Source organism: Macrobrachium nipponense, chromosome 6 (assembly GCF_015104395.2).
Source record: "Macrobrachium nipponense isolate FS-2020 chromosome 6, ASM1510439v2, whole genome shotgun sequence".
In the NCBI taxonomy this organism is placed as follows: Eukaryota; Metazoa; Arthropoda; class Malacostraca; order Decapoda; family Palaemonidae; genus Macrobrachium; species Macrobrachium nipponense.
This window is the reverse complement of record NC_061108.1, coordinates 106867617-106884920: the sequence shown is the minus strand read 5'-3', so window position 1 is coordinate 106884920 and position 17304 is coordinate 106867617. Positions and strand designations below refer to the sequence as shown.

General features: G+C 34.3%; 1 protein-coding gene across 1 annotated transcript in view; it reads right to left on the bottom strand.

Annotated features, from left to right (window-relative positions):
• The window catches only part of LOC135216834 (uncharacterized), a 128405-nt gene that overhangs the window by 11834 nt on the left and 99267 nt on the right, over positions 1–17304 (bottom strand). Inside the window, exons 2-3 of the mRNA XM_064252340.1 lie at positions 7827–8056; positions 2339–2474 (exon numbers count right to left, since the gene is read on the bottom strand). Coding sequence (XP_064108410.1) covers positions 2339–2474; positions 7827–8056 — 366 coding nt within the window. The remainder of the gene's footprint in view (positions 1–2338; positions 2475–7826; positions 8057–17304) is intronic.

Here is a 17304-nt window from a genome sequence, read left to right as displayed (position 1 = left end):
AAAATAATGTAGACATTATTAAAATTATGTTTACTGTCATGCGTACATACATGGAGACAGAAAAACATGCAGCAGATATTATCAGATCCGATTTACTGTCGTGCACTTACACGATTTTCCTTTTCGCTATCTCGCAAGGAACACAAAAATGCAAAGAACATGACGCGGGAAATCATATCGCAGGATCTTATTTTCTCTCGATTTCAGCATCTTGAATTTCCTAATATTTTCGGTGTTACGGCTGTTCTGTGACATTCCTTGGTTGAGGTGGGTGGAATGTCACCGCTAAAGTGCAAGAAATATTTTTTACGTTATTTTTATTTGATATGTTCGCTAAATTATGATAAAAATTTTGTCTCAGTTTAATCACTCGGTTTTCCTTCGTTTATAGATTATGTAGGTTAGGAACTGATTACAAGTACACAAAATACTTGTAAACACACAAGCAGATAGTACAACTATATAATACATGTATATAAATACATACATACATACATACATACATATATATATATATATATATATATATATATATATCTTACAAGTGTGTAATGTTAGTGAATTACATATCATGTCTTGCTTGGAGACAGATTGAGCTGTAGGGGCAGCCCTTCTTGAATGAAGGAATCTGATACATAAGCATTTTAATCTGGAGACTGCTCGTCCTGTCGTCAAGGCAGTTTGGGGTGTGTCAAGTATGTACATTCGTTTGTACGGATGTTACAGGTCTAATCGGCCAAGGCACTTGCGAGAGGCACATTCCCTTTGTGAGAAGAAAGAGGTCGGTTTGGTACACGCCAGGTGTCGGGAGAAAAACCCCATCTTAAAGGTATGGCACATATTTTGTAGGACTTAGAAAACCGTTACCTTTGAAAAGAGAGAGAAGTGTGAAATACATTTATTACTTAAGATTACTTTTGAAGAGAGTGATGTGTGAAGTGTATCTTTTTATCCAATATTATCTTATGCATCTTCATTACAGATGGGCTCTATTCCATGATATTAGAGACGGGATTCTCTATCCTGACTGATACAATGAAACGATTGACATTCTGGGTTTGGGAGTGAATTCTTAGCCAGGAGGGTAGAATGATAACTTACTAGTTTTGTTTGAGGGCAGATTTGGGTTTTTATCACTATGAGTTATTAGTCATTTTGTTCTATTTTATATTCATCTGCTTTGGGTAATAAATAGTATATTTTTGCATTTGCGTGATCTTAATAGCCTAATGACATGTTTGCAGACAAAGGGCACCATTGCCAACAGGTAAGGGTTTCCAATTTGAGTAGTTTTGATAAAAGGGTGAAAGATATATACATATATACATTATAAACGTCACAACAGAGAAAGGAAAAACTAGCCAAACAAGAGTAAGAAGGAACGACACAAAAATAATTTTAATTTTGTGGGGTAGGGTGAGGGGAGGGGGTTGGGCTAGATAGATATCAGACGAAGAAAAATATCTTGAAAAATGTAATAAGATTTTTCTCTTAAGAAAGAGGTGATCCTCTTAAAAGTAATGGATTTTGATATTTCGGGACACTTATTTCAAAATTTTACGTATTTACAGAGAAAAAAGTTCGTATTCTGTCAACAGAATATCTACTACGGTATTCTTTCATTACCTCATATGTACATCACTGAAAATAATTTTACTTCCTCTTGTTTTATTAATAAATGGTCATGTTGCATGTTTCCCTAAGCCACTGTTTTGAATGAAAGTGGAATAGTATTCAACCAAAGCATTACGAGCTGGTGATACCTACGATGAACGTATTCACAAACAGTAAAAGTGTTCCATTATCACCAAAGATAATTGATCCACACTTATTCTATAACCAATGATCAAAATTACATGTCTCCCAAGGTCATTACAAAACTACGATAGCTACGACGAATGCATTTACGACGATATGAAAATAATTTGTTTCTCACTTTGTAAAATTGTAACTCAACTAAAACTCATAGAACGTAAAATACCTAACTTACTATATAACTATAAAGGGATGATTGATGTATTTCATACATTGATTTAAGAAAATAATAATATAACCCGGTAATGATAAATAATAAACTATAATTTGGACCAAGAACGTCACTCACTTAAAAAGTGTGTTTATATATATATATATATATATATATATATATATATATATGATATTATATATATATATATATATATATATATATATATATATATATATATATATATACATATATACGTATATATATATGATATATATATATATATATATATAATATATATATATATATAGAGAGAGAGAGAGAGAGAGAGAGAGAGAGAGAGAGAGAAGAGAGAGAGAGAGAGGAACTTACAGAAAACTGTGAGCCGAGCACTGCGGATTTCCTTCCTGAACTTAGGATATTCCCCGATGACTTCACACCGGTAGTCTCCTGAAGTATCTTTGGCCACGGACTTCAACACGACGTCCCTTTCCGTCGAAGTCGAGCACTGGAGAGAGAAAAAAAGGAAGTGAAAGAAATGAGGGAAAATTTATTGTTACTGGAGATCTGAGCACGCGTAGGTAGGGCAAGGTAACACTTTCTTAATGAATTAGCTTCAAGTTTTCTCGTAAGCAGAAGGAATTTCAAATTGATCTTTAAGATAAAAGTGTGCAATTATTTTGGAATTCTTGGTTAGTTTTTATCTATCAGTTCTCAAATGTTAATCATTTTTTTATTTCTAGCTGAGTCATTTGCATCTTACATTTCAGACATTAATCTTATTTACAGCTTATCCAATTGCAATGTCGTTTTGTTTTATATCCCTACAATCTTCCAAGTTTAAAAATTTTAGCAAAACTTATAAGTGATAAAATATCCTTGACTTTGAAACCACTTGTAAGAAAAGTGATAAAATTACAAGTGTGGGCACAACTTACAAAATTTACGGATGAAATACCAGTCGAAGTACTCTAAGACTGCAGGTGTTAAAAAAATGGTACCTCTACTGATTTTATATCGTGGCTACAAGTATCATTCTCACAACCACTACACAATGTATTCCTTCCCATGATCCTTCAGTCGATATTTGATAAAATTCGCTTTATTTTAGATTTTTCCTCTTTTACTGATGCATGGTCCAAGTAAGAGTGATTGAGCGTTCATAATAATAATAGCAATAATAATACTTGTGCGGAAATCCACAATAAGTATAAGTATATATCAACAATGTACATAAAACCAAAGATTTCGAGAACCTTCTCATAAAGTGATTGAGATTTTTATAAATAATAATAATAATAATAATAATAATAATAATAATAATAATAATAATAATAATAATAATAATAATAACAACAACAACAACAACAACAACAACAATAATAATAATAATAATAATAATAATAATAATAATATGACCAACAACCGAAAAAATGTCCCATTGTTCATTTTCCTTTTCTTCTTCTCTTTTCTTCATTTCGCTCAAAGCAGGAACAAGAAGAAAGGAAGACGGAGGATGAAGTACCTCCCAGGGGGGTAATATATCACTGACCAAGTCTGAAGAAGAACTAAAAAAGAGAAAAAAGAAAGAAAAATATGAAGATATATTTCATCTCGAATGAAATTCAGTGCCTGGAAGACGACGGTCAGATTGCCACTGAATGTTAATACTATTCTTCTTGATAACTACGTATTACATATAAATGTTCTCAATTCCTTCATTGTGAATCAACAACGATTCTATAAAACAGATTGTTGTCTGTGGTTAGAGAAAGGCGCAATGGAAACACGAGATAGTTCATTTTTTAAGTAAAGGTTCCCAGACATGCATAAAGAGTAGATTTTTGTCGCTAAATTGCAAATGGAAAAGCGTCTTCTGCAATACATCCTGTTGCTGTTTTTGACGCAGAATTAGTAGTAGCAGATTTCACTGGTCGTGTGAATATATTGGAAATAACATTGGATAAATATAATCGGCTAATTCCTTATATCAACAGAATTTACAGTCATTTTTTTTTGGACAAGTTGTTTATTGTTAAAAACGAAATCTAAAACATATAATATTCAAAGTAGGATTGCGGTTGTTCTAACACGAACACTTTTTTAAATCTTATGATAAAGGTAACGCTTCACAAGAATGAAAAATATTCATAAAAATAATACCAAAATAATTTCCTACGTTTGGTAAAGCTGCAAAAAATCTTACAGTCAAAATATTTTTTGACTTTGTTGTTTCCCTGAAAGTAATTTTTTCTTAGGGAATTTCGGGATCTAGCTCCTTAGTTAGGTAATGAAGTAGCCAACTGAATGATAACAAAAGGATAATATGAAAAAATAATCACATTAACGGTACTGGATGAGGACTCTACGGGGCAAGAAACAAATAGCCAATTTTAATCTCGGAATACACGTATAATGAATCCCATACAGCTGGTCCTATGGAATTCTTGTTAATTCGTAGAAATTGAACTAAAACGGTTAAAGATACTGAGCTGCTGCTTGGGAATGGACCAAGTAGAATGGGTGAAAAAAAAAAGTGCAACGGGTAAGGAAGGTTACAGAAAAAGCAATAAAAATGAGTGAATCAATGAATAATTTATTCGGTTCCGCCTCCCGTGCTCAAAAGTAAGACACTTAAAAAACATAGCATAGCGGCTTTGAAGGGATGCCACTAAAAAAATAAGATAATTAGTTCATTAATTAATTCAGTTCTTCCTACAGTATCCCACACAAGACACTCTTGGGGTGACACTTCCTATGGGGGAACATATTAAGGAATCTGAATAGAATTCGAATTAGCCAGTGTTTGCTGATGGCACTCCAGCAGCCTGTAATGTTGACAGAGGAACCCCAAAAGTTAGTAGGAGGTCTGGAGGGAGAATATATGAAAGGAAAGTTCACAATGGCTCTGAGTGAATCCAAATTTATTTTGTTAACTAAGTCGGAAAGAGTTTGTGCTGGTATTGATGACAACGGCCGAAAGTAGGTGAGTGCTGTAAACAGCAATTTTATTTTTTACTATTGTGAAAATCAACAGGGGAAGAATTATATAAATAAAGCTTGCAATATGTCTGAAGAAGATCCTGAGGAAGTCTAAAAATACAGCTGTGAAAAAGTTTACCAGACTTTGTGAATCTTTTAATCTTTTTACATAAAATCTTAGAAATAAAATATGTAACGGTACTACTGCTCATTTTCCCATCTGTATTTATAGGGTGTTAAATACCTAACTATTTGGAATAAAAAAAGAGATAGGTACAGTAAGAATGTCTTGTTATTAAGAATTCTGGATAGTTTGTCTTGGGAAAATTTAGGTAAGGGAAAATGGATTATCTCATGCCAAAACTGTTGTTTTAGAGCTGTTATAAAATACTAATCAATTGCACTGCTTCTATTACCAATGTTCAATAGCGATTTTGCTTTACATGCTTTGACAGAAATGACATGTGATATCCGTTAAGTAAATCAAATAGTTCTAAGTCATTATAAAGATTCTAATCTAGAAGCGAAAATTAATTATGTAAGGACCTTTCTACTGCATTAATAATGGCATTCTGAGTCTCCATAATAATGAAGGTAACAAAAATAGAATGATGAAATCAATGAAAACAGCAATAAATGCAATGGCAAACATTAGTAATATAATAATAATAATAATAATAATAATAATAATAATAATAATAATAATAATAATAATAATAATAATAATAATAATAATAATAATAATAGTCATTCGTATTACTAGCCATGGTTACATAAGATGCACTAGAAATAATGAAAAGAGCCAATCTCCTTCTCTGAACCGACTGCAATTACGGTTTATTCATGCAGGCCTTCATTCCTTCACATGTGCCCCGGTGAATCAAAGTCTGGGTTATGAACGATTTTTCTGAAAAACTCGTGAAGTTGATAATCAAATAAACTTTTTCCTCCTGCTAAATTTCTTTGAGTGTCTCACACATGAAATGGCCTAAGTTTTAATTCATCCGAGTTTAAGAGAAATATTTCACCCTAAAGGAAATATTAATATTTTTTCCTATTTTTTTCTAAAATGCGCAGCGGAAGGGGTCCTAAACCGACCGATCCCTCCACCGCCCCCCCCCCCCCCCACACCCCCGGTTTCCATCTTTCTCCAGCATCCTTCCCTCTCATTAACCCCCTTTCCAGCATCCTCCTCCCTCCCAACCCCTTCCTCCCCTCCCAGTCATCATCTCCCAGAGGGAAAGATGAGCATGCTAATAAGATCCCGAGTAAAATGCTCGCACCGCGCATGCGCTTACTTCTTGTATAAATTTATCATTATCCAGGTTAACACAACAGGTGCTGTTTTATTTTGAAATTATTTTTTTCTGATTATTTTATGAATAATATCGAACTGTGTAGGCTTCTCAGGGTCCATTGTGACTCACTGCATCTCCCATCAGACCCTTATGGTCTGTTACAAACATAAGTATTGATTTTTGAGATTGGAACGCTGTTTTGCAAAACAAAAAATTTGTTGCACTGTGTCAGTGTTTAAGCGAGAGAGAGAGAGAGAGAGAGAGAGAGAGAGAGAGAGAGAGAGAGAGAGAGATATTGTAACTTTATACCATTTTTCAGTTGAGATACGATTAGAGATTTGCTATTTTGTGACTGTTTTGAGAGAGAGAGAGAGAGAGAGAGAGAGAGAGAGAGAGAGAGAGAGAGAGAGAGAGAGAAATATTGGAACTCTATATCATTTTTCATTTGAGATATGATTAGAGATTTGCTATTTGTTGACTGTTTTGAGAGAGAGAGAGAGAGAGAGAGAGAGAGAGAGAGAGAGAGAGAAGCAGTGATTTATATCACGGTTTTATTGAGACGACGAGAGAGAGAGAGAGAGAAGAGAGAGAGAGAGAGAGAGAGAGAGCACCGGAGATTTATATCACTCTTATTTTCCGTCACGCCCAAACTCCGCCAGCAAAAGATGGGAGCAAGCCTTCTCTCCTCCCAAGCAAATTGCTACATCCCTGTCAACGTGAGAATGTCTGTTTCCAGACGCTCTGTTTGAGGAAGTGAGAGACCCCGTCATAAAAAGAAGCCCTGGGTAAATAAATGCTTTAAAGCACTTTCTCTGGGGATGTAAAATATCTCCCATCACTGAGCACGTTTCTAAGGAGAAACTGTTTGTCGGACTTTCAGGGACTGAAGATGTTTGTGGAATGTTATTTCATTTGCAATTGTTAACTGGTCAGTATCATTAGAATTTTATACCAAAAAATTGCTTTCTAAAATGCGTGCGCTTATATACATAAAATACAAACACTATACATACATACATACATATACATATATATATATATATATATATATATAATATTATATTTATATATATCCACGCGCATTTTATATATATATATATATATATATATATATATATAATATATATATATATCCCACCCGCGCATTTATATATATATATTTATATATATATATATATATATATATATATATATATATATATATATAGTTTATGCGTGCGTGCATGTATGTATGTATGTATGCATTATGGCATGAATGATTTATGTATTATGTATGAGGTATGCTATTATGTATGTTATTAGTATGTATGATGCATGATGTATGTATGTATGTATGTATGTATGTATGTATATGTACGAGTAATATCACTATCACAAAAAAAAAAATTTGCAACTAAAGTCAACAGCAATATCTATAATTTGGTAACGTTCATTTTATTATCCATCTTATATACCTCCGAACTTAAAGTTCATTGCCACTTGATTCAAAATTAAACTTTTACTCCATCATCGAGCATTCGCCACTTACTCTAATTATCTGGCACGTAACTTGAAGGTATAGCGGTATATTTGCCACTTACTTCGACTTGCACCCCGACGACGTCGTAAGTGTTGAGGTCGGCGCACTTCTCCGAGTAAGGGGAAATCCCTGGCTGATGTCTGTAGAACTCCTTCCCGTCCTTGTACCACTTGAGTGTGTAGAGGCTGGATCCACCCTCGTCCTCGTAATCGCATCTGAGGTGGACCTCGTCCCCCTCCAGGGCCACCGAGGGCACGTCCAGGTCCTTTATCCTTACCCCTGAGCTGTATCCTGGAATATCGAGTAAATAGGTGAATGTCGTATTACACGGAGAATGAGTGTCTCGTGTTTAGACCTGAAATTTGCGTAATATACAAGTCGGTGAATAACTTAACATATCGATTGAATATCCATTTATGTAATGCACAAGTTGTTGAATAGATTAATAAATGGAATTAATATTTATATACATAATGCACAAGTTGATTAATAAATGGAATTAATATTTACATACATAATGCACAAGTTGATAGATAACTTAATAAATAGAATAAATACCTATTTACCTAATGCACAAGTTCATAGATAACTTAATAAATGGAATACATATATATTTACCTAATGCAAAAGTTTATAAATAACTTAATAAATGGAATAAATATCTATTTACGTAATCCTAAAGTTGATGAATAACATAATAAATATAATGAATGTTTATTTAAATAACGCACAAGTTGATGAATAACTTAATATATGGAATGAATATTTATTTACATAATGCACAAGTTGATAGATAACTTCATAAATGGAGTAAATGTCTATTTATATAATGCACAAGTTTATCAAAAAACTTAATAAATGGAATAAATATATATTTGCATAATCCATAAGTTAATGATTAACTTAATAAATGGAATGAATATTTTCAGTATTTACATAATGCACAAGTTGATGAATATCCTACGAGCTGATGGGTGACTAGTATTACGTTAATTCACGAACGAGCTTTTTGAAATGGACGAATCCAATTTTATTTTGTCAAGACAAGATCAAATGTAAAAAAATTATTTTTTCATAATTTCTGTTTCCTTTGCATCCAGCAACACTAAATTTATAATGTTTGGATTTAGATGGGTGGGAGATGTATAAATATTTTCTGGGCATTGAATGATAGAAAAACTAGGAGTATCACTATTAGATCTTGCCTGGAAAAGCAAATCACATTGTAACCTCTTTGGATATTCACGTCAACGGGATATATATATATATATATATATATATATATATAGATATATATATATATATATATATATATATATATATATATATATATATATTATGATACATAATGTATTATGTGCGTATTTTGACAATATTCACAAAACAAAATATTCAAACTGATACATTTATATGCTGAAAAAGAACATTTAAACTAAATTAATTAAATCGTATCCACAAATGAAGGAGTAACATAGCGAGGCCACACGCCTCCCGCCTCCCCCCCCCCCCTCCCCCAACTTACAACCGTCCAACCCCTCCGTAAATGAAGAAAATAAACTCAATTTAAGTAAAAACGAAATAAAACAAAAAGGTCCTCCCCCCATTCAGATCGAAGCGCTATCTACCACCGTCGCCCACCCAATTCCTGGTTCCAAATGACATTTCATCCTCTCTTTACTGTCAAGCCCGACCATCATCGCAGCCGTGACAGGGCCTGATGGTGTGTACATCCTTTTGATTTGCCGATGTCACAAAACAACGAGACAACTCCTTTTTTCTCTCTTTTTTTCATTTTTTTTTCTTTTTCTTTTTTGCTCAATTCGGCGAGACTGCCGATGTTATCTCCATTTTGCAGCTTGGGCAAAGAAAGGAATGACTTGCATGGATGCAAAAACTCCCATACCGAAGTATTCCGTTATTTTACGTTGCTGGGGAGGGATGGGGATTGCCTCGGGTAAGAGCCGACTTTTATCCCCTCTATTTTCTTTTTTTTTATGAATGGAGGGGAAATCAAAGGGCAATGATGTATGGCTTTTCCAGTTGTTGCTAATTTTCAAGCACAACGGTTGTCTAGTCATCAGATCGTTTTTAATTTCCAAGTTAAGAAAAGATTATTGTAAATAGTGGATGAAGGACTTTCATTTACATATTGTCTTTCCGTTCGTTTGGAGAAAAAAAAGAGCTAAAATCACCAGCCAACAAATGGGTGCTTGGTAATTCTAAGATGTGACCGCAAGGATGCAGAAAGGCATTGTCCATATACCTAAACTGTCATGTTTGAGCCCGACCAACACTGATTACACAGCATGAATCTCTTGAGATGTCTGAATTAGCTGGTTACTTTACGATATCCACACTCTGTCTTGGTGTTTTTCTGTGAACAGGTCTTATAACATCAAACTGTAAGTGGTCCTTCTATTTAGGGATATCATATCTCCTTCATATCCTTAGATTTCGTTTCCTTTTAGCCTTAACTCCCGTGATTTGCTAGAATTCCTTTATAAGTACAATCATTTTAGTTGGGGCGTGCCTTTTATTTAATATTTGACGCAGAGAGACAATTTCACGCATCGCGAAACTCAAGACCGAGAGAAATATGTTCAAGAGAGTATTGTTACAGAAAAACTGAGAATACAGCTGTTATAGCCACACATTCAAACAATTCAAAATTTCCCAACTTTTTTGAGGAAATCAAGAAAATAAACTGAATGAGGTACTTTGACTCCAGGAAGAACTAGAAGAATATAGAAGCTCTGAACAAACATGAAACCAGGTTTAAAAAGAAAGCTACATTTCAACTGACAAAAAAAAAAAAAAATAGAGGGAAGAAATGGATTCGTTCGCTGCAAAGAATGTCCTGATATAGAGGAGAAGTAAGACTGCCGAATGCCGTGACATTTTAGTCACAAAGTCTATGAAATTTATGGTACGACATTTGCTTCTTTATAGCTTTAGAATTCCCGAGAAAAAGAGAGAGAAGAGAGAGAGAGAGAGAGAGAGAGAGAGAGAGAGAGAGAGAGAGAGAGAGAATATCAACATCACAAAACGTAGAAAACCCCATATTAGTGAGGCTGGACAAAATGCTCAAAATTAATTAGGCATATGTTAGGGATGAAATATGAAAAATATCAACGGGAAAAGTCACCTAGAGAAAACTGCATAAATGTTTATATAACTACTATACAACCTGTTCCCGATTTCCACAGGACGAAAGAGAGAAAAGTACAGGAAAGAAAGAATCAGCCTAGATTATACCGAAAGGCCAACCGATCATTTGGAATAACAAATAAAGCTCGCAGAAGAATATACAGTTTCCAAGACCATTCACCAGACGCCATTTTTCAACGTCAAAATACCTTGGTTCGGCGATAACTCTTGAAAGAGCTTTAGTGAACTCCGACGGTAGACTGCCTTTGAGATCTCACGCTTTGCCGAAGTACGTATAACGACCGAAAAACTTGTATTAGGCGTGAGAGTTCCATGGAAGCGAATCTATCCGTTTTGCGAGAACTTCTATGGAGATCACTTTCAATTCGTCCATCGCCAGATCATCCTTTCTCTGATACTCCTATTAATAATATAAACTCACAAATGCGAAATCATTTATCAAAAAGATAAACAATAGACTATGCAATTCTATATGTGGCTGAATTTATTATATTATATATAATATATTATATATATATATATATATATATATATATATATATATATTATATATGTCTAATCACATTTCCGTGATTCATATACATATATCGAGCTACAATGTCCTTTAATATCTGATTCGCTCTACCTCGGAATTAATATATTTTCATATATGCTTAACCGAAGGGAATTTTTTCTCGATAATAGACTTGCCTGGACCAGGGCGCGAACCCATGGATCCTTTCAAATCCAGGAACGTCAGTGAAGCTTTTACCTACTACACCACCGCGGTGGTGTAGTAGGTAAAAGCTTCGCTGACGTTCCTGGATTTGAAAGGATCCATGGGTTCGCGCTCTGGTCCAGGCAAGTCTATTATCGAGAAAAAATTCCCCTTCGGTTAAGCATATATCAAAATATATTAATTCCGAGGTAGAGCGAATTAGATATTAAAGGACATTGTAGCTCGATATAATATATATATATATATATATATATATATACTATATATATATATATATATATATATATATAGAGAGAGAGAGAGAGAGAGAGAGAGAGAGAGAGAGAGAGAGAGAGAGAGAGAGAGAACTATGTTTTAGAAGAATTAAATAGCACTTTAGATCAATTGTTCATCCATAATGCCCAGTGACTTCAAAGAGTATCTGTATTAAAGAGAGAGAAAGAGATTATCTCTGAGGAAGACTAAAAGTACCCTATGCTTCCAAAAAGAGGAAAAAGAAAAAAAGCCATAAATACCTTGTATAATTTGTACATTTATTTTTCCGAATAAACCAAAAGTGTAGCTACGACAGAGAGAGAGAGAGAGAGAGAGAGAGAGAGAGAGAGAGAGAATTTACAAGGACAAGTCTTCGCCCTTTGTTTCAAAAACAAGACGCACTCATAAAAAAAAAGAAAAAAAATAGGAGGTAAAACTTTATTGTCTTGGAATCGTCGAGAGTTGCCATTCACACTGAACGACTCCGAGGTAGAATTTACATCGAGAGAAGAAGAAGAAGAAGAAGAGGAAGAAGAAGAAGAAGAAGAAGAAGGAGAAGAAGAAGAAGAGCCAAAAGCAAAGAAAAGCCGATTGACCAACTTTCCGTTGTCTTATCTCCTCTTGGGTATCGCTCCCCGTCAAGTCACTTTTCGCTCTGGTCGTTTCCTCCCGACGCGTCTTGATTTTACATTTCGTCAATGTGATTTTCTTCTTTTTATATACCATTCTGTAACATTTGTTCAAGTCTTTCTTTTTATCATCTTTTATATATTTTGTCATTTTTGGCTCTAGACTTTTCCTACACCATTTTCCTTTTACTTATTGCCGGTCAGATTATTTTTCTTGTTCTTTTCCAGTCGTATCTTTATTCTTCCATTATTATTTAAGTCCAATTTTATTCTCGTCCTTATTATGGCAATGTATATACATTTTTGCAATGTTAATAACATAACTAATTAAGCCACTTAAATCACATTGTATTCCATTACAAATACATTGTCCTCGTCATTCTTTATAGTGCAGGTAACTTTTAAACATTATTTTTTCAAGGCGCCTTTATCAATACCAGTCTATTTATCTATCACTACTTGCCATTCTTATTAGCTCCATTCTTTACTATTTTTGTTTACATTGCAAAACAATTTTATTTTGGGTCTTTCTTATCTATTCTTTAGTAGGTGCCTGCCCGTGATTTGCTTCAATCAGTTGTGGTAGTCTTTAGAAATATTCTTCATTATTATGTTTATATTTATATCATTTATATTTAAGACTCTTTCCTGTCATGCTTTCTCCCCTGGACAACTCTTTGTTTTCCATCGTGCCAATCTCAATCTTTTCTCTGTCCTCTGTTGTTCCTTTCTGGTTTACCTTTTTAGAAACCGTCATTTTTTTTCTCTTTTCTTTACTTTTCTTTGCATGTTCCCCTTTACTCACCTTCAGTTTTTTTATTTCATATATTTCTTGTTTCTGTTTTCCTAGTCTTTGTCCATTTCTACACATTGGAAGAAAATGCAACATCCATTCATGTACTCAAACACTGGAGATTTTTGGATAATTCTTTGTTCATAAACATCAAACAGAAATCTCAAAACGGTTTCGATCGTCTCTGAACAGGGTACGAACATACCTTATAATTTTTTATTGTTATTTTCCACGAATATTTGGTTATTTGCACAAAATAAAAAGAGGAATTTTTTACTAAATTCCTCAGCTTAATTTTTGGGAGGTTTAATTCAAGGTCAAGCTCGTCTGTCTATTTGAACGACTACCTGAAAAATAAACAATTGGTTTTGATGACACTTGGTGAAAACACGGTATGGCGAATCTTTGATGACTCTCTACATAATATAATGAAAAGTCATCATAAAAATTTAATGACCTACTGAACCTCTTCAAGAACTGTTTTTCTCTAACTTCATTAAATGCAAATCATATACCCTAAAGATCTTTGAAAGTTTTGAGAAGGGAAAGGACTTAAAAAGCCATAGGGACCATAGGGTTTCTCATATCGTTTCATTGAGTTATATGACAATATGAATAGGCAGCAGACTCTTACTATGAAGGCTACCATTCATCGATGACAATAGTTAAAATGAAATCATTTAGCAACATATTAAAAACAAAACTATATTGCCCTCATTCTAAAAGTGGTGAGTGAAGGAGAAATCTGCGACAAATTCCGGCAAAATCCGGTTGGGTCTTATGAGATCCTCGAGCCTATTGAGGAAGAGTAATTAAAGCGTAACAACCGGAACTTCAAATATATTGACTCTCCATCGGCCCCTCATTTAATATTGATTAAAGGGAAGTAATCCGCCATTCGCTTATTCGAATTCGAGAGCGAAGTTGTTGCGAGTCAAATAGTTCAAAATTCTGGAATTGGCGTCGAGTACTGCCGCACATTCTGTCAGACAAAACGGTTTACAAAATTGTCTGAGTATATATATATATATATATATATATATATATATATATATATATATATATATATATATATATATATATATATATATATATATATATATATATATATATATATATATATATATAGTTTGAAAAAATGCACTTACACGTATGCACATGCGTCTTCACGCACACCCATACACACCAACATACAAGTGTGCATATATGTAAGTACAACTTTCCATAGAGAAAATCAAGGATAATGAAAACGATAAAAACCAAACGGGAAGCGTTCCTCTCTCCAAGCAGACTTAGTGAAAACAATTACCGTTTCAACGGCACTCAACGTACGGAAAACCGCCACTGTTTTTATCATATTTTTCTTGTCAACAGGGAGATAATATAAAAAAATTCCCCAAGAACATAGAAACATATACTGCGGTCATGGTTGTGTATTTATTAAATCGTACGTTTAGATGTGTTCCCAGGTGGCCATGTAGAGAGAGAGTGAATAAAATATGAAGGCTTATAGGCATATACAATGGGGTTGGAGGTGTACGATTGGCCGATTACCCAGGTGCGTGGGTGGTGGAAACACCAGTAACGATAGTAACTCGGTACAGTGTTTTCATATAGTGATGATGATAATCATGGAATATGTTTTCAGGAGGTCGGATTTAAAGGAAGCCGGGGGGGGGGGGGGGGGGGGGGGGGTGGGGGGGGGGGGGGGGGGGGGGGGTGCCAGGTTCCCTGTTCCAGTCACTCCCCTCAGCCGACTCCCTAAAGGTTGAGGATGAGTGACGTCTAACATATAAAGGTAAATGGGTCATTGGTAGTTCTAACCAATACTTCATAAGATTATGCAGTATTGGCCAAAGGTTCGTTCTCCATTTATGTCGTAGACTTATTGTCAACTTATTTGTAATAAGTAAGAGGTACGTCGCCGACATGTGTTTATGAGTTTATGACATATTTTACTGTAGTGCAGACTCAGCATAGTGAGTGTGTAATGACTGGCTACGTTATTGTAAGTTTCTATTGTTTTAAAGCTATGAATTAAAAATAAAAGATCAATTTATCAATAGCCGAGATCATGCTGTCCTCTGAAAGCAATTCATCAAGTGCGTATGAAAGCTTGAGAGAGAGAGAGAGAGAGAGAGAGAGAGAGAGAGATGTACTTCATCAAGAAAGGAGTTACAGCCTCCGGCTATCACCTCAATGCCTATTGCCCGTACTCCTCCACTCCAACATAACGTACTATGGAGAAACCGATATCCATATCGTAACTCGTCGGTGGAAAGACGAACTGTGGGACATTAGGGGGTATACATCGCATGCGGAGGGTATTAGTATGCAACCCTTCACCGTGAAATATTACTTCAGTGCGTGTGAATTATTGCCCTAGAGGACGGAGGCTTATTTGATTTCAAGGAGAGTGCAATCAATTTATATCTATCCCTCAAAGAAGCTGAACCATTTTGACCTGTGTACCTGTCTGCGTTTGTTTTTGTACGTGGTGCGTACGTATGCGTATTGGTGGTCGCGTATTTCCTTTAATGAAAAATATAGTTCATGTTTTGACGATCATCATATGTTAACAATTACGACTGGCGGTATGAAGTTATTGCTTTACGGATTTGTAACCACAAAGATAACTATACATATGTATATTTATACATTATATATATATATATATATATATATATATATATATATATAAATATGTATATAAAATATGTATATAAATAATACATATATATATATATATATATAATAGATATATAATACTATATTATATATATATATATATATATATATATATATATATATATAGAGAGAGAGAGAGAGAGAGAGAGAGAGAGAGAGAGAGAGAGAGAGAGAGTCAGTCACATCATTTATACTTAGTTGGAGGATGTTCTAGCCAGCATATCATATAAAATGGTTGCACATTTATTTGAAATATTTCCTACTAGATTGTCTACTGCATCACAAGCTTCTTTTTTGTCTCTCTCTTCAACGCAAAGGTTCCATTTGCTCCTACTTAAATACACTTCCGTAGACGACTCCCTCGAATGAATTTGAAGTTTTGCTACCGTCATCCAATCTAAAAATAACACGCTTAAAAAAGGCTGCACAAATAAGTGATCAAATTAAGAATGATGTAATGGCCATAAAAATATAGTATATGATAGACATAATTGAGATGTTAATTAGAGATCTGAATATATAATTAACTTAAGGCATCTAAGTGCATTTTTATTCCATTTACGATTCATGGCAGCGGTTTGTAGAAATGCAGTAACCTCTCAGTGAAATATTGGCAAAACTATCAGTTCCGTTTGAAGCAGCGACCAATGGGGTTTGGAATTCAATATTATCTAGCCCTGGAAACACTAAATAAATAAAAATAGAAGACGAAAATCACTAAGCAGTAAGAAAAAAATCTTAGCACCTAACAGTTTTAAAGTCATAACACATAACATTATTATTATTATTATTATTATTTTTTTTTTTTTTTTTTTTTTTTTTTTTGTCTATCACAGTCCTCCAATTCGACTGGGTGGTATTTATAGTGTGGGGTTCCGGGTTGCGTCCTGCCTCCTTAGGAGTCCATCAATTTTCTTACTATGTGCGCCGTTTCTATGATCACACTCTTCTGCATGAATCCTGGAGCTACTTCAGCCTATAGTTTTTCCAGATTCCTTTTCAGGGACCTTGGGATCGTGCCTAGTGTTCCTATGATTATGGGTACAATTTCCACTGGCATATCCCATATCCTTCTTATTTATATTTTCAGGTCTTGATACTTATCCATTTTTTCCCTTTCTTTCTCTTCAACTCTGGTGTCCCATGGTATTGCGACATCAATGAGTGATACTTTCTTCTTGATTTTGTCAATCAACATCACGTCTGGTCTATTTGCACGTATCACCCTATCTGTTCTGATGCCATATTCCCAGAGGATCTTTGCCTGCTCGTACCACTTATTACTGCA